General features: G+C 51.9%; 6 protein-coding genes across 6 annotated transcripts; 2 read left to right on the plus strand and 4 right to left on the minus strand.

The window, feature by feature from the left end:
* Nucleotides 1–437: 437 nt before the first annotated feature.
* A1O9_06789 (uncharacterized protein) lies at nt 438–2,253 on the minus strand (the record flags this gene model as incomplete). The annotated part of the gene is made up of 2 exons (XM_013403736.1): nt 438–2,124; nt 2,213–2,253. 2 exons carry the CDS (start codon nt 2,251–2,253, stop codon nt 438–440), a joined length of 1,728 nt encoding a protein of 575 aa, XP_013259190.1.
* Nucleotides 2,254–3,703: 1,450 nt separating this feature from the next.
* A1O9_06790 (uncharacterized protein) lies at nt 3,704–7,039 on the minus strand (the record flags this gene model as incomplete). Its single annotated transcript, XM_013403737.1, has 5 exons — nt 3,704–6,135; nt 6,193–6,505; nt 6,559–6,726; nt 6,779–6,877; nt 6,938–7,039. The coding sequence occupies 5 exons, from the start codon at nt 7,037–7,039 to the stop codon at nt 3,704–3,706; spliced, it is 3,114 nt and encodes a 1,037-aa protein (XP_013259191.1).
* Nucleotides 7,040–10,292: 3,253 nt separating this feature from the next.
* On the minus strand, nt 10,293–13,350 carry A1O9_06791 (uncharacterized protein; the record flags this gene model as incomplete). Its single annotated transcript, XM_013403738.1, has 2 exons — nt 10,293–13,221; nt 13,298–13,350. 2 exons carry the CDS (start codon nt 13,348–13,350, stop codon nt 10,293–10,295), a joined length of 2,982 nt encoding a protein of 993 aa, XP_013259192.1.
* Nucleotides 13,351–14,067: 717 nt separating this feature from the next.
* On the plus strand, nt 14,068–15,171 carry A1O9_06792 (uncharacterized protein; the record flags this gene model as incomplete). Its single annotated transcript, XM_013403739.1, has 4 exons — nt 14,068–14,300; nt 14,323–14,335; nt 14,401–14,590; nt 14,666–15,171. 4 exons carry the CDS (start codon nt 14,068–14,070, stop codon nt 15,169–15,171), a joined length of 942 nt encoding a protein of 313 aa, XP_013259193.1.
* Nucleotides 15,172–16,400: 1,229 nt separating this feature from the next.
* A1O9_06793 (uncharacterized protein) lies at nt 16,401–17,250 on the minus strand (the record flags this gene model as incomplete). The annotated part of the gene is made up of 2 exons (XM_013403740.1): nt 16,401–16,669; nt 16,746–17,250. 2 exons carry the CDS (start codon nt 17,248–17,250, stop codon nt 16,401–16,403), a joined length of 774 nt encoding a protein of 257 aa, XP_013259194.1.
* A 3,832-nt stretch (nt 17,251–21,082) lies between these two features.
* Nucleotides 21,083–23,447, plus strand: A1O9_06794 (uncharacterized protein; the record flags this gene model as incomplete). Its single annotated transcript, XM_013403741.1, has 3 exons — nt 21,083–21,332; nt 21,367–21,825; nt 21,904–23,447. Coding segments are annotated over 3 exons (2,253 nt in total), but the record flags the coding sequence as incomplete, so codon positions are not given.
* Between the last annotated feature and the right edge of the window lie 476 nt (nt 23,448–23,923).

Genomic DNA, 23,923 nt, shown 5'->3' on the forward strand with positions numbered 1-23,923 from the left:
GTACGAGACAAGATCCGGGTCACCACTAGATACCACGGACACAGACACGCCTTGGACTCCGACAGACTCCGACCCGGAACGGGGACTCTACTTTCTTGGATCCCAGACCGATCCCGTACCTGTACATGTTCAACTCTCCTGGGTCGTGACGTCGGTATATATATACATATTCGTGCAGGGAAAAAGCCTCGTGCAACAGAACCATACACAACCACCACTGTGTTGCACCTAACTAGTACTGCTATAGATAGATCGCCGCAGCAACCCGGGCCGGGTTGCTGCCTGGTCCTGGTGGAATGTGCGGACAAAGGTTTTTTCTTTCTGTACAGTTTTTACTATTATATGGTAGGGGGTATCTACATGTCATGTCAGCCGACACTGCACATGATATGATAATAACAACAGCAACAATAATAGTTATGATGACATGTCGTGACTCAATCCAGGAGCGGCAAGTTCTCGATGTCGAGATGCTCGTAAACGACGCCGTCGCTGCGCAGGCTGTCCTCCACGACCTTCATGCACGCGAGAGTCTTCTCCTCGGCCAGGCGCCTGCCCACCACCTGCACGGCGACGGGCAAGCCCGCCATCTTCACGGAGTCGTAGTGCTTGTACGCGCCCTTCTCGACACCGTTGCTTGGTGTCCAGTGCTTGGGCAGCGCATCCTTGGCGGCATCAACTTTGGTCACGGGCACGATTCCCGCCGAGTAGTCCAGCAGATTCCAGAGGAAGGTGTAGCCGCAGGACGAGACGGCGTCGTGCATCGCGTTGTGGGGTAGAGCGGGCGTTGCGTTTCCAGGGCAGAGGATACAGTCGAAAGATTGGGCCGGCTCGCTCCACCAGTTGAACCAAGTGCTGCGGAACGATTCACGCTTGGCCACCCACTGCCAGTTGCCTTGGGCGGTCAGCGGGTGGAAGTACCGCAGTATGCTTGCCCATAGCGGATCGCGTTTCACGTATCGGGTGTAGAGGTACCATAGGTATTTGATCGGTCGTGGGAGGGACATGTAGAAGCTGATCTGCGCGGCGCCTGGGTCACTGGTTTCGAAGCTGCGGAAGAAAGATCTGTACGTGCGGCCGCCATCGGCACAGAGAAGCATCGATGCGACTTGAAGGCCATATGCCGGTGTGGCAGCGGGAGGAAATGCGGAGACCGGGATGGGGACGACTTCATGGCCTGCTTTACGGAGAGCGCTGGCGGTTACCGAGAGGCCTCGTGCAATGGCAGGAGCAGGTTGGACGACGCCGTCGGTTTCGAGAAGACCAATCCTCAGCTTTTTCGATGCGGTTTCGTCGTAAATGTCTTGCCGCCAGGGAATGGGATGGACGGTGTAATCGACCTCCCACGGCTTCATGCCGATGAATGATTGGAAAAAGTAGGTCAAGTCATCCAGAGTGCGAGCCATGGGCGAAAAGACTGAAGGGACGCCTTCTTGGCCCGGCATGGAGGTGTCGATGCCCACTTTCGGCCAACGACCGGTGCTGCAACGGATGGAATTGATGCCTGACCAAGCAGCTGGGGCACGGACCGAACCTGCGACATCACTCCCAATACCGATACGTGACCCGTTGAGGGCGAGCAGAGCACCCTCCCCGCCGGTACTACCACCGGGGCTGTACAATGAATTATGTGGGTTCTTGGCCACCCCCCAGAGATCATTGGTAGACTCGAAACTTAACAAGGTGATTGGTAGGGCTGTCTTGACATGGGGAACAGCGCCGGCCTTCTTGAGGAGCTTGACGAGTGCTCCATCCTGTGCATATGGTTTGAAGGCATACTTGCTGTATCCCACTGTCACATCGAAGCCACCAACCGCGATAGTGTCCTTGAGGGACACGGGGATGCCTGCCAGAGGACCCTTTAGGTTGACATCACTTGTGGCCCATTTCTCGGCCTCGGGAATGAGAAGCTCTGTCACACAGTTGGTTCGCTGCTGGGCGATGGCTGCAGTCTTGCCGTAGGTCCGGAGTATGTCGAGTGGGGAAACCTCATTGTTCTGGACGTCCTTGACGAGAGATGCAATGGGTGCATAGAGAATGGATCGTTGCTGGGAGGTCAATGGGCCCCTGTAGGCGTCTGAGAGGGCATCGAACCGTGCAGAGCGTTCCTGTTGCTTGCGGGCACTGCGGAGGACGGAGGAGGTGGTTAGCCAAGGACAGAGAGGGCGGAGCGGGGAAGGGCGATCGATATACGAAGTATTCAAGTACTTACCAAGTGCGGCGGTGCTCTATGTAGTCCAACGGGGGATACATGTTGGCGATGGCCGGAAGAGAGACCAGTCAGAGCGAGACAGGCGGCTGGAACGCGGGGTTCAACGTTTTATATCAACACTCGAAAGGTGAGGACTGTTGCGTGTTTAGAGTCGGAGAAGCCCTTCGCAGGGCGGAGTAGTACGGATGATGGAGTATGGAGTCCTCGTACTCCATACCAACTTACCAAACCCCCTTTCGGCCTCGGCTACAACCGGCAAGAACACCAGTGGCGGTTGCACCTGTCTGATCCGGTTACAGGCCCGGTGACGTGCCTTCTTGTTGGCAAGATCAGGTGACTGACTCGTAAGGTGGTTGATTTCGACCCGTAGAGCAGCGGACGAGCCAGAGCTTCTTGGCCTACAACCTACGACCCGTGGGATTTGTGTGACAGACAGGACGAGACATGTATTTTGGCACTTACTGAAGTATGGTCATGTGATGTTCTAGGAGATCTACACTAAGCACTTTACTAGTAAAAATTGGTGGAAAGAGGAACCTATATCCCATTTAGCCTCTAGTATTTAGCGCTATACTAAGCCTCTAAAAGCAACTAGTATCATGACGCCCGTCACCTATCCCTTGTCAGTCATTTATTGCCATTTGTCAGTCATTCTACAGTACTAAAGTGACGGACAAACTCGAACTCTACCTACGAATACTCCATACTCTGTACGAGGTACTCGTATTGTTCCCTCATGCAAGACGCCTGCGCTAGTGAAACGCCATTTACGCCGCGGCTATTAAGCACCGATCAGGCTTAGTGTGTTCACGGCAACCCGGCCCCTTTAGTCTATAAATGGTTAGGGTCTCTCCTCAATTGTGCAGACCCCGATCTCCGTTTAAAGCACAGCTGAGCAAGACTTGTAACACGGATGAAATTTAGCCACCTGAGGTAAATTGCTACGCAGTATGGAGCACTTCAGCGCTGGGATCGTAGTTTCATATCTCGTATTTACAAAGTCACCTACGTAGTAGGCACCAAAGTCGTGGCTAGATATATTTTTGTGGTTTCCAACACTTACAAAGTAGATGACTACTCGACATCATGGCCCACTTGCCCGGTCTTCCGGCTTCCTCCTCGTTTCTGACCGTGTATGTGGTCACTGGTTAGATTCATTGATTCGCTTTCATGACCTCCTGATTCGTCGTAACCGCGTTGCATGACACAAACATAAAGCACAACAAGTACAAGTACCTGGTGTTGTTACAATCCATGCGTCGTTGACTAACAAAAACACCGGGGCCGCACAATGGCTCATCCTTGACAAGTTGACAACGCTGTTCCACCACCCTCCTTTGGGCTTTGGTGGAGACATGGGTATAGGTAAGAGAAAACAACAACAACAACAACTCATGCAACTTGGGTAAAAGATTGCGGACTCCATCCCACACGGAGTTCAGACAACACCCCATGAAAATATACACAGACGGCCCAATGCGATGCATAAAACTAACTACTTCCCCACCATCGGCGTTCGCCAGGGTATGGCCCTGTTGTGACAATCTGGCCTGGAGGGCCAGGAAATTCGTGATGGAGGTGATGGTAATGGTGGTGTAGGCTTTGCTGTTGTTGATGTGGATGCTGGTGAAACTGTGTATTATATGTCATTTCTAGATCGTAACTTATCGTGTCGGTCGTGTCGAAGTGTGTTTGGCTTGCGGGCGTACGTCTCTGGCTTTGCCACGCAGCTGCTTGTTCGGAGATGATGTTTACTTGCGGTGGGATATTAACATTGACTTCGTTCATCGACACATCGAGTCCACGTGCGAGCGATGCCCTCCGTGACCCGGGGTACTCTTCTGGATGCATAGCGTGCCCTGGTAGCATCATGGGCGGGTGATAATCATCGAGAGAGAAATCAAGGTGCTGTGTTAAACTGGCCTGCATTCCTTGCTGGCCGATCTGTCTAGGAGTCGCTGAATTACGGCGAGATTGTGGCCCCGCTTCACTTGGTGGTGACAGAATACCATCTCGTGGAGGGCTTCGAGATTTGTCGATACTTGGCTTGACTTTCCCTCGGGTTTGTAGATCGTTATAGTTGGCAGGCGTCTCCACACTCCACCCTCCCCGTTGCTGTTGATTGATGTCTGCTACGCTTCGTCGACGAGAGGAGTCCGCAGGGTATACAAACACACCCTCTCGTGGCGTAAGTCCGTTTCCTATTATCGGTGAACTGGAGGGATGCTGCGCTGCGGGATACTGGGTTTCTTCCACTGTACCGTAAAAAGCGTTTTGGGGAGGCTGGACCTGATCAGGTCCAAGCGAGGTGTGCGTGGGTCCACGGATGGCTGAATTGTCCTTGAGTGAACCATCATGGACATGCGCTGCGTTCATTTGTCCCATTGCATTCAGCATCATGGATTGCTGGCTGTGCAATTGCTGATCCAAGTGATGTGGAGCGTTCATCGTCATGGATGAAGGATTACCGTAGAATGAATGTTGAATTCCATCATCCCCAACCATAGTGAGTGACGCACCTTGAGCCTGCCAGAGCCTGTCATACATGGGTGGATGTATTGACATGGGAGGGTGATACCATGGTTCAACGGAACTGTAGTGATGACTGCCATCTTGGCTTGACCCATACTCTAGATTACTATATTCCATTGGCTCGTTACCTGTAAAAGAAGTTGATGCACTGTGTGGAAATGGTTGATCGAAACTCGCTGATGCAGACTGATCGTGAAAAGACTCCATCGGAATATCGCTGACTGATGACCCCTGTTGGATATATTGATGCTCTTGACAAGCTGACCAATCTGGAACGCTTGGTCGACAGCCATCGAATGGAGGAACCTTCGTAGAGAACCTGGCTCGCTTATCTTGATGTTGATCAACATCGTAGCCCGAAGGATTTGGACGTTTGCCGGGCCTTTGAAAGGAAGTATCTATTGATTCGACGTCTGTTGTCCCTTTATGTCGTGCTGTACTGGATGAAGCATCTGGCTTTCCGGACATCGTTGGACTGCGCTTCATCTGCAAAGGCTCGCTCTTACTAGGTGCATCCCGACCATTCTCGAGATCGTCAAGGGCGATGGTCAGATTTTCCAAGGAGCCTGCTACAAGCTGAGCAATATTCAAAGCTGGTACAGCGGACGTGAGCTCCTGAAAGACCTTGAGAGTTTGCTGTATGCGCGACGAATCCGTTGAGAGGTCAACGTCTTGTCGAAGACGAGCTATACCAAGTATCACTGCAGCCAAGTACGCTCCAAAACACTGTGTCCAAGACAGAGCAGATCTGGATGTGTCCGAAATGAAAATGTAGTCGAAGATTTCCATGACCCGCCGAGCTGATTGGAACATGTCCTTCTGTGATTTTCCAGACGATTGTTTTCGCAAGTTGCGAGACTTGACCACCTTTGGGTGCCCAGCTGACGGCTTATCACGACCAGATGGTTGTTGGGCTTGGTCCAAACTGGTGACACGGGTAAGGTGATGGTGAAACACAATTGAGAACAAATGTATGTCCAATTGATGTTCGGCGACAGCAAGGGAATGAACAATATCCTTGGAACCGTCCTGAGAGGGTCCAGGAGCTTTCTCCTGGAGTCTTTCGAACTTTTTGAGAACTACCTCCTGTTTTGGTTGTCGATCTTCAGGTACTGCGGTCGCCTGAGTGTGATCGGTGTTGATGGAAGTCAAGACTTCCATCTTGAATTGTATGAAGTCAAACTTACTCTGCTGAAGACGTTTCTCATCGGGCTTTAAGCCACTGAAAGACGGTCGCGGAAATCTCAAGGCATTCGAGTGTAGATGAGGCTTACGGCCCACGAGGAGGCTCAGTCGAAGATCCAAATCAATGAGGTGCCACCAAAGACGCCGGCAAGCTTCGGTGATTTCAGGGCTCGATGTACTTTCTTCGGCAGTGCGTTCTTGGTCCACTGAATTTAACATTAACGAAAGGCCTCATGGTAGTGGGAGATGATATATATACTTACTTCCACATAGCTCAACCTCGCGCATAAGGCTAGGAAAGGTAGTCCATCCTTGAGTCACCCGACCGGTGTCAAGCATTTGGCAGATTGAAACATATTTTGAGTACAGCCACCGAATGTGTTTCGGAAGCTGCAAATCCATATCTATTGATAGCAGAGGTCTGCTTGTTTCGATCGCTCCTGCTGATTGAACCACTGTTGGCTGCAACGACGATGAGCTTTGCCTATCAGTCGATTCGGCCAGGAGGGCTTGGGTGGTCAGCAACGAGTCCACGACATCTTGGGTCGAGCCTTCAGACCGGGCGCTCTGTCTGTACTGTCTCATAGTTAGTAGCTTTCCCGAGACAATGCATTAACAGTAACGCGTACCTCATCAACGGTCCGCGACAAGGAGAACAAGCCAAAAAATTCTCCAAGGGGGATGACCAAGGTACCATCATCAGTATGCCCAGGATCTTCATTGATCCCGGGCTCTTGCTGGCAAGCGAAGGCCAGAAGATCATCCTCTTCTTGCTCCGGGAGGGTGTTTTCTAGAAGCTAGAGATCATGTCAGTGAAGAGTTGTGGTGCTAGACCAATAGAGTACCAACCTCATCGGCTTCTACCTCTTTGGGGGTCAAGTTGCGATAGACACATCGGGGCTTTTGACGCTTCTTTAAGCATGTCGCACAAGGTATACCGCCGGTGCACTTATCCAAGTTAGTAATACGGAATCAATGATCATCGCCTGGTGGTGGAAGAAGACGTACTCGTGACTTGCTCTCGCGACATGGCAAACATGAATTAGCACGCCTCTTCTGCTTTTCCGTGGCAGCCGCGCCTCGTGGTGATTGGGGATTTGATGTTGACATATTTATCATGAACTGTCAACTTCATTGCTCGTGCAACCATTGCCTGCCCACGGCATCGGGTGCAGGTTTCGTGCGTTGTAGCCTGTGACTTCCCTCCAAGAGATCGCGACTCGTTTCTGACAGTTGCAGACTCTGGGAGAAGGCTACAAAACCTCAGTGGAACAGTGTGCAATGGCCGGTAGAGCTGTGAAGGCCTCCTACAAGTTCGACCCTGGGGATAACAAGCGAAAATAGCAGGATGCAGTACAAGAATAGGGCAATTAGGGAGCAAAGGGGCTTCTCCAGTCGCGAGTATTCAATAAACTTGGAGACCTAGAGATCGAGATGGAGGATAAGGCGATACATAGGGTTTCGGTACCGTGAGAGTGGTGATAAATGGGCCAGGGCGAGCAGGGGTTAGGTCAACAAGGGTTGCGGAAATGGGGGAGCTATGCAAGCAATGATGCCTTGTCGGATTTGTAGAATGAACTAAAAGACCAAGTCATGGCTTGCGATCAATAGTTAGACGGTGCGAAAGTGGAGTCGAAGCCCACAAGGATTGTATTGTAGAGAATAAGTCCAATCAGAAGAATCGCCCGGGTTGACTGAAGACTTCAACGCACCAGATGGCATTTGTTCGGTGGTGTCTAGGGTCTCCAGGATACTCAAAAGGAGGGTTTGGACGTTTGTGACTCGAACGAACTTCAGATTTGGACCCCCACCGAAGCTGCCATCCGTCATGCCAATCGAGGCCGCACAGCTCGATTCGCAACCGACTCCACAGTTGCTAGAGCTTTCACTGTTCAGGTCGTGGTATGTACTAGGTGGGCTGCAAATGGGCATCTTTAGCCATCATATAACTGAAACTGGAACCGCTCATGTTACGCGACAAAACGACGACCGCATGATTGAAGTCTGTGCTTTTTCCTCCACCAGCTTCCGACAGGGGCTGGACAATCCAATAAGCGAAGATGTCCAACTCTGGTTTAGACCATACACCGCCTGTTGGAAACTCAGCAGGCTACAAAACATCATGGGGGCTAGGCTTCGTAGGAAATGAGTATCGACCACGAGATTACGGCTGTACACTCCGAGGCCACGAGTTGCTGCACCATGCGAGTGCGACTCTCTTCAGCCTTCGATCTCCAAACCCTGGGCAGTCTACCCAGACATCGGCCACATCTGTGTGGTGCCTCATTAACGATCTCTTCCAAATCACTGTTGGCGAGTGATGCTTGCACAAGGCGGCCCTGGATAGTGGGAAATAATGCCTGCCATCCAGGGGAGCTGAAAGTGATGGTGAGAACATTAGTCGTCTCTCCAGCTATGATTTGCGACCAGGGACGATAGACGAGAGATCTCATCCCAGATCTTTGCACAGGGTGCCAAAGGAATGGATGGATCGATCTAGCTCGTATTCAACCAGGGTTGAGAACCATCACAACCAAATCACTCAGAGAGGGCAGGCCATTGGACTACGCCACCGACCATCACCTCCAAGGCCAGCTCAAAAAGGGCCCATTTGCAAGCCCGAAAGCAGGCGGATGCTCTGAGCCGGCAGCCCGGACAGGGAGCCCCGCGGTCACTGAAAGGACACCCAGCGCATTGGTTTCCTCCTTGAGAGTCACCCCTGCAAGCCTGACATCTGTTAGGGCATTTCATGCTGGAACACGATCCAAACAGAAGACGGGGTTCACCGTTGAATGGACCGAGAAGGCACGTTCCTAGCTCGACCTTTTTCTAAACTCAAGTTGGTTGATTTGGGTTCCCCTTTTGCCCAGGAAGGCCCACGCTAGGAGGGATGGAGGCGAGAGGCAGTACCGAACTCAGGCTTTATCCGTTGGAAGCTAATTACTCCGCGGAAGGGCTCTCACAATCAAGGAGTTTTAGCGTCTTCAGCCCGGGCCCTGGGCGGGGTCCTTTCTTAGCCCATCAAGCCACAATGGCTCCCAAGCTGGTGAAAATGCCGACCATCCCACGCCGCCTAGGGTCACGCCTCACCCTCATGATCGATTCCCTGGAAATAGTACGGAGTAGTGCCGAGATCCCCCCATTTTATTGCACAGCATACTTTCCAGGGCGTCCATGAGACCGTCCAGTTCGGTTTCGGGGTCCGCGGAGATGGCCACAACCACTCACCTCAACAGCCCCCAGAACCAGCAGCCTGGGATGATGTACGTACAAGCACGTCAGCCCTCCAATTGAAGACTCCAGGGCTGGCGAGGCTAGACGACGCCCTTCCCGATTCACCTCAGTCAGAAAGTACCCGACCGAGGGGTGTTTATCAACCCAGCTTGAGTCTAGGATATACCCTGTGTGTCTGTCGCAGCATTAGTGGCAATTTAGTATGGCGGCCTTAGGAAGGTGGATTGGAGGCACGAGGCCGTTCATTTTGGCAAACAACTAACCCACGCACAGTGATATTTTGATTTGAATGGACAGGCTTGGTAGATGACTGTCCACGCCATCAACACTCGGCCTTTCTTGACCAGTTCCAAACATGCTTGTAAGGGCAGGCAGTTGACTTGGAACCTCACCAGATTCGTCCACTACTGGTTTGATTCTGAATTTCGTTTTTATGTTTATTTGCTCAGGCTCGGAAACACTGCTTGGCTCGGGCACCATTTTTGCTGAATGTGCGGAGTACGGACGTCCTCGGTACTGTGCTCTCTAGACGAATTTGAATACGTCCTTGTTCCACCTTGGTCTTGGTAGAGACTTACGAGTACTTGCCGCCTCCCCCTCACATTCGCACTATCGCGTCGCCACGAGCGAAAACTTGTTCCAGCTTGCTGTCAAAGTGTCAGTCCAACCCCAAAATTTGCAGGCACACCATTCATGATCAAGCGAAGTCGCTTAAACTTCTGTCAAGTTGCGAGGTTTTGTCACCGGGACCGACTTCCGCGCACGAAGGGAGCTGAGGCAAACTCGAATGAACTCGTTCTCTACCACCCATTGGATGAGTGGGTAGATCTCTGTGGAGACTGTTCTTGATGGGTGTGCCGGAGGGAGGGGTCATGGACTCATGTTGTGTTGCCCTCGTATCCGCACTCCAGGACTCCCGGCCCGGGAACCACGGGAACCAGCCACATACCGAGATCTCAAATCTCATGCAAGATCGCTCAACAAGGTCCTCTGTGCTCCGTAGGCCTGCGTTGACAGCGGTAAGTCATCGCTTCTTGAATCTATCTATTGTTGACTAGACAAATGCTCAAGCTTTCGCATGACGACTACAGATGAATCGGGACCGCTTTTTCGTACAGCTAGTCAGAAGTTACTTTTCAGTAGTTTGCTCCCTGCCAACAGGGTGTGAAACAATCTTCATGGGTGTTGGAAAGTGAGGTTTCTCCTGCAGAGGACCGACAGCTCGACATATAACTTTTCCCCGGCTCATGTCCACCAGCTCAATCTTTACCGGGAGGTAAGAATTTATAGTCGCGCCAACTTCCCATTTATTCCTAGACTCGAGAATGATGGCATCGAAAGCGAAGGGAAGAAGGCTCCCCCGTAGCTGGGAATCTTCTTCTACTTCTTTGCCGCGAGTGGACACGTTGCGTACGAGGAAATCCCATTTTTCAGGCAATTGCGCCTCCTTGAAATGGAATGCTCGAAACAATGCTCTCAAGCGCAAATGAATCTGCTGGTGGTTCATTTTTCTCGTCATTCCATACACGTAACCCGCTAGTCCTGCGACTTTTTGGTCCACTTGGGCTCTTGAAAATGGGGGCTCATACTTCGTGATCGTGGCTCCGGAGTTCGAGGATGCATCTGATTCCGCTCGTAAATATGCGTCTGCCTGCCAGTGAGCCAAGAGATCCTGGTAGCGACGGAGAGGACTGGTAAAGCGTAGGAACTGGTTGATGCCTGTGAACACGTGATTTTGAGGTGTGGACGAGAGGTAGCTAACGGGAAGAACACGCCTTGTCTCTAAGCCGAGTCGATTAAGCTTGGATACAGGAAAGTCGGTGTGTGGGGTTGCACAATTGAAAATCGCTGGGATGTTACGGTCTGCAAACCACTTGCCAGCAGATTCCGCGGCAAGAATCATCAAGTTTTGCGTTACACTTTCCTTCTCTTGACGCTCAGTCATGGTAATCCACTTCATGGTAGGGGATGCGAAGCAATAAATAGGAGGATCCCCAAGGAAGTGTCGAGTCTGGGACAGCTGGTCTGGTCCCTGGTTGTGCGATATCGTCGACCTGACATCAGTGTCATGCTCTACATGCGGCCAGTCAGGCCATTCAGAGGCTTGTCTCATCCTGTAGTTGACGCGACTGAACATGAGGGTCTTAAGGTTTTGTAGTGTGGCACGGTGGACATGTACGGCATCCAGAGCGGCCTGACTTGGTTTGTCTGTAACCTGTGTGATACTGCCATCAGTGGGCGTACCAAGCAGCATCGTTGCATATTCCGGTTGTGGGGTTCCTAGCGTGGCGTCGACAGCCTCAGCGTTCAAAATCACGACATCCTTCAGGATTGTAGGTTGCAACTTGATATCCAAGACTTTACCATCCTCCTTGAGAAGAGTGCTCACAGTCAAAGCTGGACGGCCAGTATCCAAACTCATGGCCTTGGATAGACTAAATGGCAACATGGGCAAGGCTGAATATACGGTGTACCAAGTTTGAATCGTCTTGGCCGCAAATTGGGAAGCAGGATGATCTGGTTTGATGAACGCAGAAGGATGAGAGACGTGTACATGGACCCAATGGGTGCCAGGAATAGAAGGGTTAGGCTCTAGGGAGTATGCGTCATCCCTAACCTTGGTGTAATCGCTGTCGACACAGAGGGCAGGCAGATCAAAGTCGTGCCGCAGAGATGCCATAGAATCAAGCTCTGGCAGATACCCCGGATCGTGGAGCCACAGCTCGTCACAGGCTGCCCTAGCCTCTGCTTGGAGACTATCGAGTTCATGGCTCCCCTTTGTGCTGGGGGTAGGATATAAGAGATCGTGGTCGAATTCATCTGACCAGGGAGAGAGGACACCAAGCTCTTGCAACAGAAGTCTGCCAATCTTCCGTTCGAGACGAAGTTTGGGATATGCTCCTATAGCTCGAATGATCAATGAAGTGATGGAGTTATAGATTGTTCTGGTTCTGTTATGGGTAGGTGAGCGTATGCAAGTGTCCCAAAGAAACTCAGTAATCATTTGGTCGTCATCGGACAGGGTCTCGCCAGTTTCCCGAGTGGATACTTGGCCGTCAGTGGAATGTGACAGAGTAGGGCCTAGGTGGCCAGTGGTAGTGGGAGATCTGATTTCCCGGCTTTTCAGAATGATGCGTCGAGCTTTATCGACGAAAGAGGTCAAGGGGTTTTTCTCAAGGGAGATCTTAACATTCTTTCCCAGGGCCGAGTGTGCAGCGGCTTCCTGATAATCCCTCCCCCAGTCAACGACAGTGTCGAATCGGCTGGCGGAGCGCTTTGACACGATGATGAAACGCAATATGCCGGCTTTGGGATCTCTTACGATTTGGACTCTGGTTGGCTTCTTCTTCAGGGCGAAGTAAACGGCCATGCAGGTGGCAGGAGACAGGTTAGATGGCTCGCAGGCCATGACCTTGTGAACAACTTGGTCCCAATCGAGGGTTTGGTAATACACATCATGAGAAACTTTGTCGATAACGGAATCGAGGAGGGCAAGATTCTCGCGGCGAAAGGAGGAGATTTCGTCGATCAAGAGTGCAAGACGACGTAGCAGAGGATCCGAGGCGGAACGGGGAACCTCACCGGCCCATGATCTCAAAAGGTCGTAAGAAATGACCGAGGACCTTTTGACGATTTCCTGCTTGGGTAGATGTGTTCGGATCGCCTGGACCTCGTCTGGGCTGGCGAAGCCTCTCACAACGGGGCTGTCGTGATCAATGGTGCGGTCAACAAGCCATCTTCCGTCCGATAGAAAGTATTGGAATTGAAGGCCTTCCTGACCAAGATAAACGGCAAACTGCTCACGAGTGCCAGCGGTGCTCGAGCGACAGAAGATCAAATCACCTGGCTGCAGAGCAAAAGGAATGGCAGGGGTGTCGGCAAAGTCCTCATCTCGATCCAAGTCTTGCTCGAAGCCCTCGTCGTCAACTTTCGATTCCTCGATGAACAGGGAGTTGGGCAAGGTGGTCAACCTCGTGGCACCTAGGCCCAAATAATCCTGTTCGGCTTTTTGAGCCTTAATCTCTTGGTTTTTGATGGACCATGCTTTTAAGTGATTTCTGATGGATGAGGCTGGGGGTGGGAAAGGGATTGGAAGAGGATGGGCGGTCAAGGAGGTGTCAAGTTGCCGGGGACGTCTGGATGTAGTAAAGTGCCTTGTGGAAGACTGGTGAGCGGAAAGGCGACATTGTGGGCACACATATCCCAAATTCCGGGAAAGAGATGAGAGAAGGGGATTTCTTGAGGTGGTCATGTATCAGGTAGAAGCAATGAATCAATCAGGGAAAGAAAAAGACGGGATATGAAAGGGGCTACCAGAAGTAGAAGCCAAATATGAAGCATTGAAAGAAGGGTGCTATTTTGGGTACAAAAATAAAAATACAAGGTGCGGCATACAGTGAGGTTGTGGCGGATGTAGAAAAGGACCAAAAATATCTGAGAGTCGGCATGTACTGAGTACAGCGACGCGGCAGTGACGATGATCTTCTCCGCACCCGCGCCTGCGCATGCTCTTTGCAGGTCGAGGCGTATTTTTGACCGTGCCTTCCCCTCACACGGGACCAAGGGGCGCTAGGTGGGAGCCTGGCAGCCTGGTCGACTGGCAGTGGCAGGTGCATGCCACTTTACCGCAGTCAGAATTGTTATTGAGTCACTCTTGCCCTGCGGAGCAGGGTGTGGAGGACTCGTAAAGGACAATACGCACCTGAACCCGCCCTCCTCTCACTGACAACGCACATCTCTCCCATTCTTTTTTCCCCTTTCGTTTTTGGAAAGTTCCCTGGTGGCTGACCAGAACCTGTCATGACTCAAGGCACTACTACGATCTTTCACCAATTCTACTAATAAAATTGAGCTGCTCCCTGCTCCTACCGTCACCCACCCAAACCCCGCTCAAGCCAGCCATCATGCCTATGATCCAGCAGCCCGCGAACCAAATCAAATTGACAAATGTCTCCCTTGTAAGGTACAAAAAGGGGAAGAAGCGCTTCGAACTGGCCTGCTACAAAAACAAACTCCTCGAATATCGCTCAGGAACCGAGACTGATCTCGACAATGTCCTCCAAGTCCCCACCATCTTTCTCAATGCTTCCAAAGGCGAGACTGCTCCGAATGCCGAACTCTTGAAGGCATGGCCCCAGTCATCGGCATCACCTCAGGAGCCCTCTCAAGCCGGTTCCAAGAAGAAAAAAGCAAAGGGAAAGGCAGTTGATGAAGGAGATGACGAGAAGACCTGGAAGGATGCCATCATCGAGGAAATTCTGAAAAAGGGTGAGATTCAAGTCAACGCCAACGAACGCAAAGAACTCCTTGATCGGATGGAAAGGGAGATTGTCGAAGAAATCGCCCAGAGACTTGTTGACCCCCAAACCAAACGAGTATATACCACCGGCATGATCAAGAAGGGCCTCGATGTCTTATCCAAACAGGGTGGCCATGCTCCCCCGCAGGATTCCCTCAGCCATAAACTCGGTAATCTCAATCTAGCTGACCCTTCCAGAAGAGGTCCTGTACTCCCCAAGGGATCCAGCGAAACAAGTGGCCAGGCAACTCCTATGACCGATACTGATGTCGAATCAACTGGGACCCCAAAAGGCAAGAAGAGCGATACTCCCATGTGGACCGGTGTCGTTACAACAAAATCTGTCAAGCAGCAGGCACTCGATGCTATCCGCGCCTTGATCACCTGGCAACCCATACCCGTCATGCGTGCCAGGATGAGACTACGTATCACTTGCCCCACGAACATCGCCAAGCAAGTCCCAAAATCCAGGATAGCCGGTGCTGGGGACGACCCCGAGGTTGATCAGGGCAAAGGCACCATCAAAGATCGGATTCTTTCTTTCGTTGAGCAAATCGAAAGTCAGGATGTTTTGGGTGAGGAATGGGAAGTCGTTGGTTTCGTCGAACCAGGCGCCTTCAAGGCCTTGGGAGAATTCTGTTCTGCTGAAACCAAAGGTCGAGGAAGACTCGAGGTACTGGACATGGCAGTTACACACACTGATGATTGAACGTCCCTCGTCATCGAACAACCAATACGATATGAGGCACCTGGGTCCAAAGCGGAAGATTACTTCGGACTTCGCCTCCCATTTGACAAGCTAATCATCTCCGACTGGAGTTTCATTGACTAGAGGTTGATCGATCACGACCCTTCCCCAACTCTAGAGATATGGTGATCTCAGCCGTACCTGCAGGCCATACCCACAAAAGCGTATATGGCCTGCAATAACCACTTTCAGCACATCCTGCCACCCATGGTGCCTGGCATCCTTTGACCCTTGCACCACACCATGGCCATTCACACAATGCACACCTATCCGAGAAGTAGTGATTATCAGAACGTCCACAGCCAAGAGGATTGCTAGCTCCATATTTCGATTGATGTGGTCTGTTTCAGACTCTTTCGTACTAGGCAGCCTGGAGGGACATTCCCCCCAGTTGACTTGCAGAATGGCAGCTGAAGCGTCAGGCTACAAGCAAAATGGTGGCATATCAGACCTGTATACGATGGCCGGTCGTTCGTTCTGTTTTCATCTCTCTTGCCGCTGGTTGACCAAGAATCGAGCCCACTGTCGCGGCGTATGCGCTCAGTTCCCTCGTTGGGAGATATTGACCAAGCGGGGACCTCGTTTGTACTTCTCAACATTGAATCATCTTTGGAGCACTGAGATTCAATTCGTCATGGGCTTAGACAAGACAGAAGATCTACTTTTGGAGACGGACAATGAGCTTGCACCTCATCCTGACAGACCTGTGTCGGACCGATGAAAGATGTGAGCTGTAGAACATGTCTCTGGACCAACTCCCGGCAGGCGTCCTCCCACGTAAAGAAATCTCATTCCCAGATCCACCAGATTATCCTCACAATATACAAGGGGATGCAGTGCGTTTGAAAAAAAGTCTCCAAACGCCAGTATTCCCACTATGCTGTTCCCTCTCGGCCTGTTTAAACCCACCGCCCGTTCCAGCATGGCTTGTCCCGTCCGAGGAACGATAGTCGTCCATGCATTCCGCGATAACACCCTAGAATTCCGACAATCCATTTTCCGATAGCAGATGCGATATGGGTTCATTTCCGTGGTTGAGAATGGACGGATTTGTTTATGTCGTCGTAACAGATTGGGTGTCGTAAATACATGGTCACATGTCGATTGTTATTTTGCTTCTTGTCATCGTCGTCGTCGTCATCATTTCTTGCCGCAACACCTGGCACTAAATCGGCACTCACTCAAGTTTGTCACGAGATATTGACCTCATGGACCGGACCATCTCTATCCTGAAACGTAGCCCGGGTCATAGCAGTTTCCAGCTCTTCGGCGGTGAAAGGTGTATCATGAGCGGTGATGTGCTTGGACAGCTCAGACCCAGTGATGTTGACCGCACCGTCATCTTGGACGGCTACAAGCTTGGGGTTCGATGGTGATGTTAGAGCTGTGAGTGGCGTGGGTGCTACTGCTGTGGTTGGGGCGGTGGTGCCTGTCGTTGATGTTGGGCCGGAGAGCGATGCTGTGGATTCAAGAAAAGTCAATATTTATATATCTCCAAGAGAAGATCAAGGGGCAGGTACATGGGAAAGACATACTGTTCGCCGTGTCACCGGACTGGCCACCGAGGGCGGCAGAGTCGGTGGATGTATTGGAATCCTCGGACTTCTCACGGCTGACATCGCTCCCAGAACCAGAGCGGTCCTCGGTCCTCAGGTGACTTCCAGAGATCACCTCTGATATACTGGGCCTTCTACTGGGGACGCGACTGGGAGCACGACTCTGGCTCTTGGTACCTCCGGGACTGAAAGTGCCACTCAATGCGAGACTGGCACGGCGAGTAGTGGCGGCGAAAGCGTCGGACAGAGAGAACGCACCTAGAGATGCTTGGTGTGCCGGGTCGACCTTACCACGGTACTTGGACTTGGGGATCTCATTGGGCTTGTAGTATTCGATGTCGGTCCGGTCTGTATAGTGTTGTTCGTTTGGATAGATGGACGATGGGGTGGATGTGTTGCCGTTGGCATGGGAGCCGGAAGATGTGCTGTTGGATTTCTTGGAGGACGACCCGAAGGTTTTTCGTAATTTCACTCGGAGACCCATTCTATGTTGATTTTGGGGGGTTTTATATGTGTTTTATGTTTATGCTTACTGAACTGATCGAATGGGAATTGGGTTGGGTGGAGGGGCTTGGAAGTAGACAGCTTGAGTTATATCAGAAGCCGACGGTTAGCCGGGGTCGCTTACGGTGGGTGATGGTACAGTCGGTGTCAGACAAGAGGCTGGGGTGAGTTTCGCCGCTCTTTTTTAAGCCATTGAGTCGAGTTGAAACAGTTTTCTGAATGAAGCCATGGAAGGAAGGGACGGAAGGGACGGAAGGATGACAAGACCAATGGTGGTGACGATACGGGGGGAGAAATTCACAACGGTGTGTGCGAGTCAAACAGGTGAGTGACAGGTGGGAGAGAACGGGAGATAGGCAAGCAGGATGTAGATATTCTATGATAGACAGACAAGGTCACAGTTGGCCACGGACCGATAGATAGATACGGCGGCGAGCAAGGCACTGACTGCTGTACGGAGTTGCAGGCTGTACCATCATTTTTCACGCTCTTGCATCTAACCCCATTGTCATCGTCACCCGTTGGGCCCGGGAAATGACGAGCAAGTCAAGTCGTAAAGTGGACATCTCATGGGCCTGGCAGGCTGGCAGGCTGGCAGTGGCACGCAACGAAAAGAATAAGAATGGGACCTGTGGGGATGTGGAACGGAGGTAAAAAGGTGGTGATAAGTCGTCATGGTAGCAACCTCCTGGTCAGAGTCGTAGCAGCGGAATAATAGACCTGGTCTGAGCCCGAGCAGAGCGACGATCCACAGCTTTGGAATCCACTTGCTGCAATGCATTGGGCTCATACCGAGTCACAATGATTACAAGTACGGCCCACGGGGGGGGGCTTGATGCCCGGGAGTACGGAGTATAAACGACGTTATGGGGATGGGCGATGGCGATAAGGTAGCAGAGCAGCAAAGTGCATCATCCGAGTATTCCGCCGCAGTCGCCGCCGCTGCCACGCCTACTCCTACAAAGAGCTACATCAATACCTGTACAGATTCTGCTTGGAAGATCCCAGGCCCTGTCTTGTCCCTCTCTCTCAACAAAAAAAGAATCGAAAGGAAATGAAACGAAAGGGAAAGCGGGAAGTGGGCTTTTCTCGATTTTATGCAACATCTCTCGGAGTATCTTTTGTCTCTTCTGGAGTCCGACTTAACTTTATGTCTGGAAGCCAAAGCACGGCACACGGGGAGCCCATTCGACGCTTGTCAAATGCAATGCAACATCATACATACTCGTGCATGGTGGAATACTTGGCGGGTGCTGGAGAAGTTCCAGAAAACCACCGACACCTCCTGGAATACGATTGGATTTCCCCCCTTCCTTTTTCCCACGCCTCCCTAATTCCCCTCTCAACACCCAAGCTGTGTTTCTTCTCCGCTCTCCATTGATTGGAAATAAGCAATGTTTGAATTGGTGATCGTGATCCTGATCTTGATTCCTCTCTGCAGGGTAGGGTGGATCGCAGAATCGCCCCTTGACCACAGGTGATCTAAAAAAGACTCAAATTGTCTTGTGCTCGGGGTTTTGAGTCGAACGAGCTCCAACCAAAGCCTTAGCACCATCTGTACATATTGCATATCTCGTGTTCTGTGGCCTGCGGCCTGCGGCCTGCTGATCGCCAGAAGGAAAAATGTCACCTTCTAGAAGAACTCAACCAGGGGGCCGAGCACCCCGATTGGGGCGCGCCAGGGCACGGCGGTGGGCTTGTTCAGGCTTAACTTTGGCCTCCCGGTCAGGATTCAGCGCCTCGGGGCGCCCTGGGGACCACCTGAGGAGTACCCACGGGCCTGAGGGACTTGTGGTTGGTTGCTCGCGGGGCCTCGGGGGCCTGCGGGCCTGCGAGTGGCGTGGCTGGGGTTTTGGCACGACCCCAGTGTGCTTGCTTCCAAGCTTCCAACAACTCCCAAGGTCCCTTATGGACCACGTTTTTGCCCTTGCAGAAATTTGAGTAAGAAACTTGACCTCGAACTCGACTTCACCCAAAATGGTCTGCTCGGCCGTGAGGACTCAGGAGGTAGCCAAGAGACAGACTGGCAGTGGCAGTGGCAGTATCTCCTTGTTGGGTGATGCCCCGGTGGCCACCTTGATTAGAGAGTTGTTGGTTAGTGGCGAGTCGACTGGCGAGGTGAAGGCTTCTAGCTGGGACGACCCCAGTTCTCCCCAAGGTATCCCGTTAAATCAGCCTCTCACGTTCCCGCATGCTGCTGCGTGCTCGCTACGAGAACGAGGGCGCTAGGTACTCCAAATCAGCCTACGCTTATCTCTCTTCGCACGCTCACACCGAGCTTGCCCATTTACACGCTACCTACAAACAACCATGCACGAGATACCGAGTACTGGATCGCATGGTCTATAGCCTATGGGCTCGTGATTCTGGCCACTACTATCCGAGATACATAGGATGGAGTCTTCGAAAATGGAATCTAGGCTCGGCTGGTCATCATTCTCCACGACTGAAAGATAGGGGATTGCCCAATTGCTGAAGGTGTCCTCTCGCCTGTGTTATCTTGCATTAGCTTGTTGTTTTTTGTTTGATCTAGAACTACATAGCCTGCAAGACATATATGCTTTCTGAACATATCGAGTTCTCGACGCAAACGGCTAACTCATCTTTCAGCTTCACTCTCTGCCACCCATCTGCCTCTGATAATGTTAATTACATCATCGTAAGAAAGATCACATGATTTATCACATGACATGCCTCGTGATCATGACCATGCTTACTTAATATTCCATCACGTGACACAGCCATGACTTCCCGGCCATCAGGAGTTACACACGTACAGTAGATAAGGTAATACCTGTGTCTCGCAACAACACCTGGAGATATCCTATCCTCCTGGCTCATGTGTCCACCCCGTCTGAAAACAGCCAGCTTCCAACCTCCATGAGGCAATAGGTGAGAAATGATGTGCAGCGCACCAAGTTCCTCGCGAAAGATCTCTGGAAGCAGACGATCAATTTCCCCACAGGTGGTGTCGCTCCAAATTGCGATTCTGACGTTGACGATGACTTCATCTGAGCCGAGATCCATCAAACTTGGGCAAACTTGGTTACCACTTGTTGCATCTTTACCCCTCCCGTCCAACACCATTCACCATTCACCATTCACCAAGGAGTCGAGGACAGACCTCCTCCTGAGCCTAGGCCTCTATAGATGTCCGTGGCTGATTCGTAGCCTTTCTCGCTGAAGCTTTCTCTGGCCGTGTTGGTGGCTTGACACCGCTGCTCAGCTGTCCAGACATGTTGCTCCCTTCTGCCTCGACTCCACGCTTGGGGCGTGAATTGCAACAGCGATGACGCATATGGAATTGATGCCAAAGCCCATAGCTCACATGGTCTCATTTTTCACCGTATTCCCCCATGTTCTTGTCTGTCCTTGGGATAACTTGATTTTCCTTTCGTCTTGCATCATCGTCTGCCAGGGCCCGGAAAAACTGCATATTTGGCTCATTTCAGCTGCAGGGGATTTCAATTTGTCACCTCAGAAGGAATGGACAAGTTAAAGACCGCATTGTAAGCATATCTCAATTCAAGCAATCCAGCGAGCTAATCAGCCTACTAGGCAACGAGACAAAGACGCCACTCAAAACACCCAGGACTCATCTTCTACCAGCCGAATTACTGGTCAGGGCTCTCATCTTTCAAAGGCGACCACTGCTTCTCAAGGAAACCCTGGAGGATTCGCCGAGCAGCCTGCTACACAGCTTTCTTCAGGTACGATTTAGCATAGGTTTGCAGGCATAGTGCTCTTCCAACATAATGGCTGACGCAGGGTTAGGTACAGATACTGCAGGATTCCAATCAACAGGCCGCGAGACAGGTGATAACGTTGGTATAGCAGCCATTGGCCAAACTTCTACCTACAGCTCGCATACTCTTCGTCAAGGCGACGCAGTTGGAAGTGTGATTGATCACAAATCGCAGGATCCAACCACCTACAAGATGCCGGAACACACTTTCGGTCAAGGTACCAGTGCTTCTGGCGAAAAGTCAACCTCTGGAGTTCCCGCTGGAGCGGCTGGCACTGCCGCTTCTCGTGCTTTCAACAAACACAATGATCAAAGCAGTATGTCCTAGCCAGACATTCCCTTACCTCCTAGCCGATATAGCTGATCTACCTCTAGCTTCGAATATTCCAGGCGCCTTTCCTAAGGAATCTGCGCACGATACTGTCACTCTCCCACCAGTAAACCGACCGATCGACCATGAAGCTGGTAGAGCTGCTCCAATCTCTACTGAATCAAACAGTGCCGCTGCCCCCGCAAGAACTGAACCTAATCAGACAGGTACTTTCGGTAGAATTTTGGGTGCTGTGGGTCTTGGAGGCGCTGCTGCTGGCACCGGCATTGCGGCGTCCAAGGCCGCTGAGGATAGGTCTCAAGCGGTAATAGATACTCCTGAACAGCCAACAACTACCACTGGCGTAGGATCATATACTGCTCCAACTCAGTCAGGACCATCACCCTCGCACCATCGCAAGGAGAGTATCCCTACAACTGCATATCCAGCTGGGCCTGGCTCGCCCTCGCCCATTCATGCTCCTGTTGGTGGAACCAGAGGTGCGCCAGAAGACATGGACAGAGAAACATCGGCAGGCATCCCTCCTGATGGTGGAGCAGCTTCCTACGCCGTTGGAGGATCCACTGCAAGCGAAGACAAGAGCCATGCTGGCCGTAATGCTGGTCTTGCCGCCGCCGGTCTGGGTGCTGGAGCAGGTGCGCTCGGTGCTCATGAATATGGAAAGAGTAGAGAAGGTCCTGCTGATACACCGACGTCTTCCACTTTGTCAGGAACCCTGCCAACCATGGACTCTGCCCTGCCAAATAGTGGCCAGACTACGTCGGCCTTCCCAAGCAATTCCCAAAGCACAACGTCTTCTGCGCTCCCCTCTTCCACTAGGACGGGGACGGAACAAGGTGTCCCTCGCGATCAACATCTTACAACTTCAGGACAAGACCAACAGGCTAGTGGATACGGCAAGACCGCTGCCGCAGCAGGCCTTGGAGCTGGTGCCGGTGCAGCTGGAGTTTCAGCTTTGCAGCATGATAGAAAGCCTGATTCTACAGACCGGTTTGCTGAGCAGCCATGGCAATCCAACCAAACTCCCAGCCACCCATCTACTGGTGGAACAAGCGATCTTGTCCGCGAGCAAGCCTCCAGCCAAACACCAGTGACTTCAGCAATAGGTACCTCTTCGACTGATCCTACAACAGGTGACAGCCACGCAGGGCGTAATGCTGCTCTTGCAGGAGCTGCTGGTGCTGGGCCCGGGGCCTATGGTGCTCATGAATACGGTAAACGCTCCGCAGGGCAAGATGCCGCCAACCAACCATCCACTGGTGGAACAAGCAACCTTGTTCGCGAGCAAGCTGCCAGCCAAACACCAGTTACATCTACAAGAGACAATGTCGGCACCGGCCCAACAAAAGATGACAGTCATACAGGACGTAACGCTGCTCTCGCAGGAGCTGCTGGTGCTGGAGCTTATGGTGCTCATGAGCACAGCAAACACCAGGCCGAGGAAGATGCTCCCCGGAGGCAGAAAGACCTCGCCGAGCAGGAAGCTGCCCGTCAGAAACAATTCGAGAGGGATCAAAAGGCGGCTGAGAAGCAGGCACACAAGGAAGAAAAGCAGCACGAGAAGGACTTGAAGAAACAAGAGAAGGCCGAAGAAAAAGCTCACCAGAAGGACCACAAAAAGGAAGAAAAGGCCCACGATAAGGCGGTGGCCAAGGAAGAGAAACACCACCAGAAAGAGCTAGATAAGGAAGACGAAGCTGAACACAAGCGCCGTGAGAAGGAGGCAGCTGCCCTCGCAGGGACCGCTGGCGCCGGAGGTGCAGCATACGCAGCTCATCGTCATGACGCCGATGCGAATAACAAGGGCAAGCTCTCCAGCGAGAATGACCATGAGCGCAACAAGCTCCACAAAGATGCACCAGAAAAGAAACCGAGCCTTTTCAAACGAATCTTCAGGCGCAGAAAGAACAAGGACACAGGCGACAGCGAAGAGTATAGCACCGATGAAGAAGACAACACCGGCTCAACTGGGACCACCGCCGCGGGGTTAAGCGCTGGTGCTGCTGGGGCAGGTCTAGCAGGCTCAAAGTCAGACAAGGGCTACGACGTGGCATCTGGTGGCCCGCAGAAACCATCTTACAACCCTCTGCACAAAGATGACCCGTTTAGAGCCACAGGAACTACGGGAACTACCCATGGCACCACCCACGACAATACAGCCTCGAAAGTGACACCAGCCATGGGCCAAAGCGGCGAAAGCGAGACACGCCCCATCGATGATGTGACAGGCCTACCTTACGATCCAGCAAAGGACCCCGCCGCGGCGGAACGCCTCGCAGCTCACGACACCGCCGGCCACCATCTCCTCCAAAAGGTAGATGTAACCGCTGAAAAGAAAGACGCTGGCGAGGCGCCGCTGTCTTGAAGTAACAGAGCAGGATGTTTCAAAATTAGCTCGCTGTTGTTGTGTGAAGCAGGAGATGTCAAGCTTTACAATGTTTGGTGGTCCGAAAATGAACGGGTCAGTGGAATGCTGTCCACGACTTGAACGCGTAACTAGTTAGTCATTGTTAGTATTGGTTAACGTGATGATAATTTGTACTGAAATTCAAAGCAACGCATCGCAACGCATCGTGA

This window comes from Exophiala aquamarina, assembly GCF_000709125.1.
Source record: "Exophiala aquamarina CBS 119918 chromosome Unknown aczIA-supercont1.5, whole genome shotgun sequence".
NCBI lineage: Eukaryota > Fungi > Ascomycota > Eurotiomycetes > Chaetothyriales > Herpotrichiellaceae > Exophiala > Exophiala aquamarina.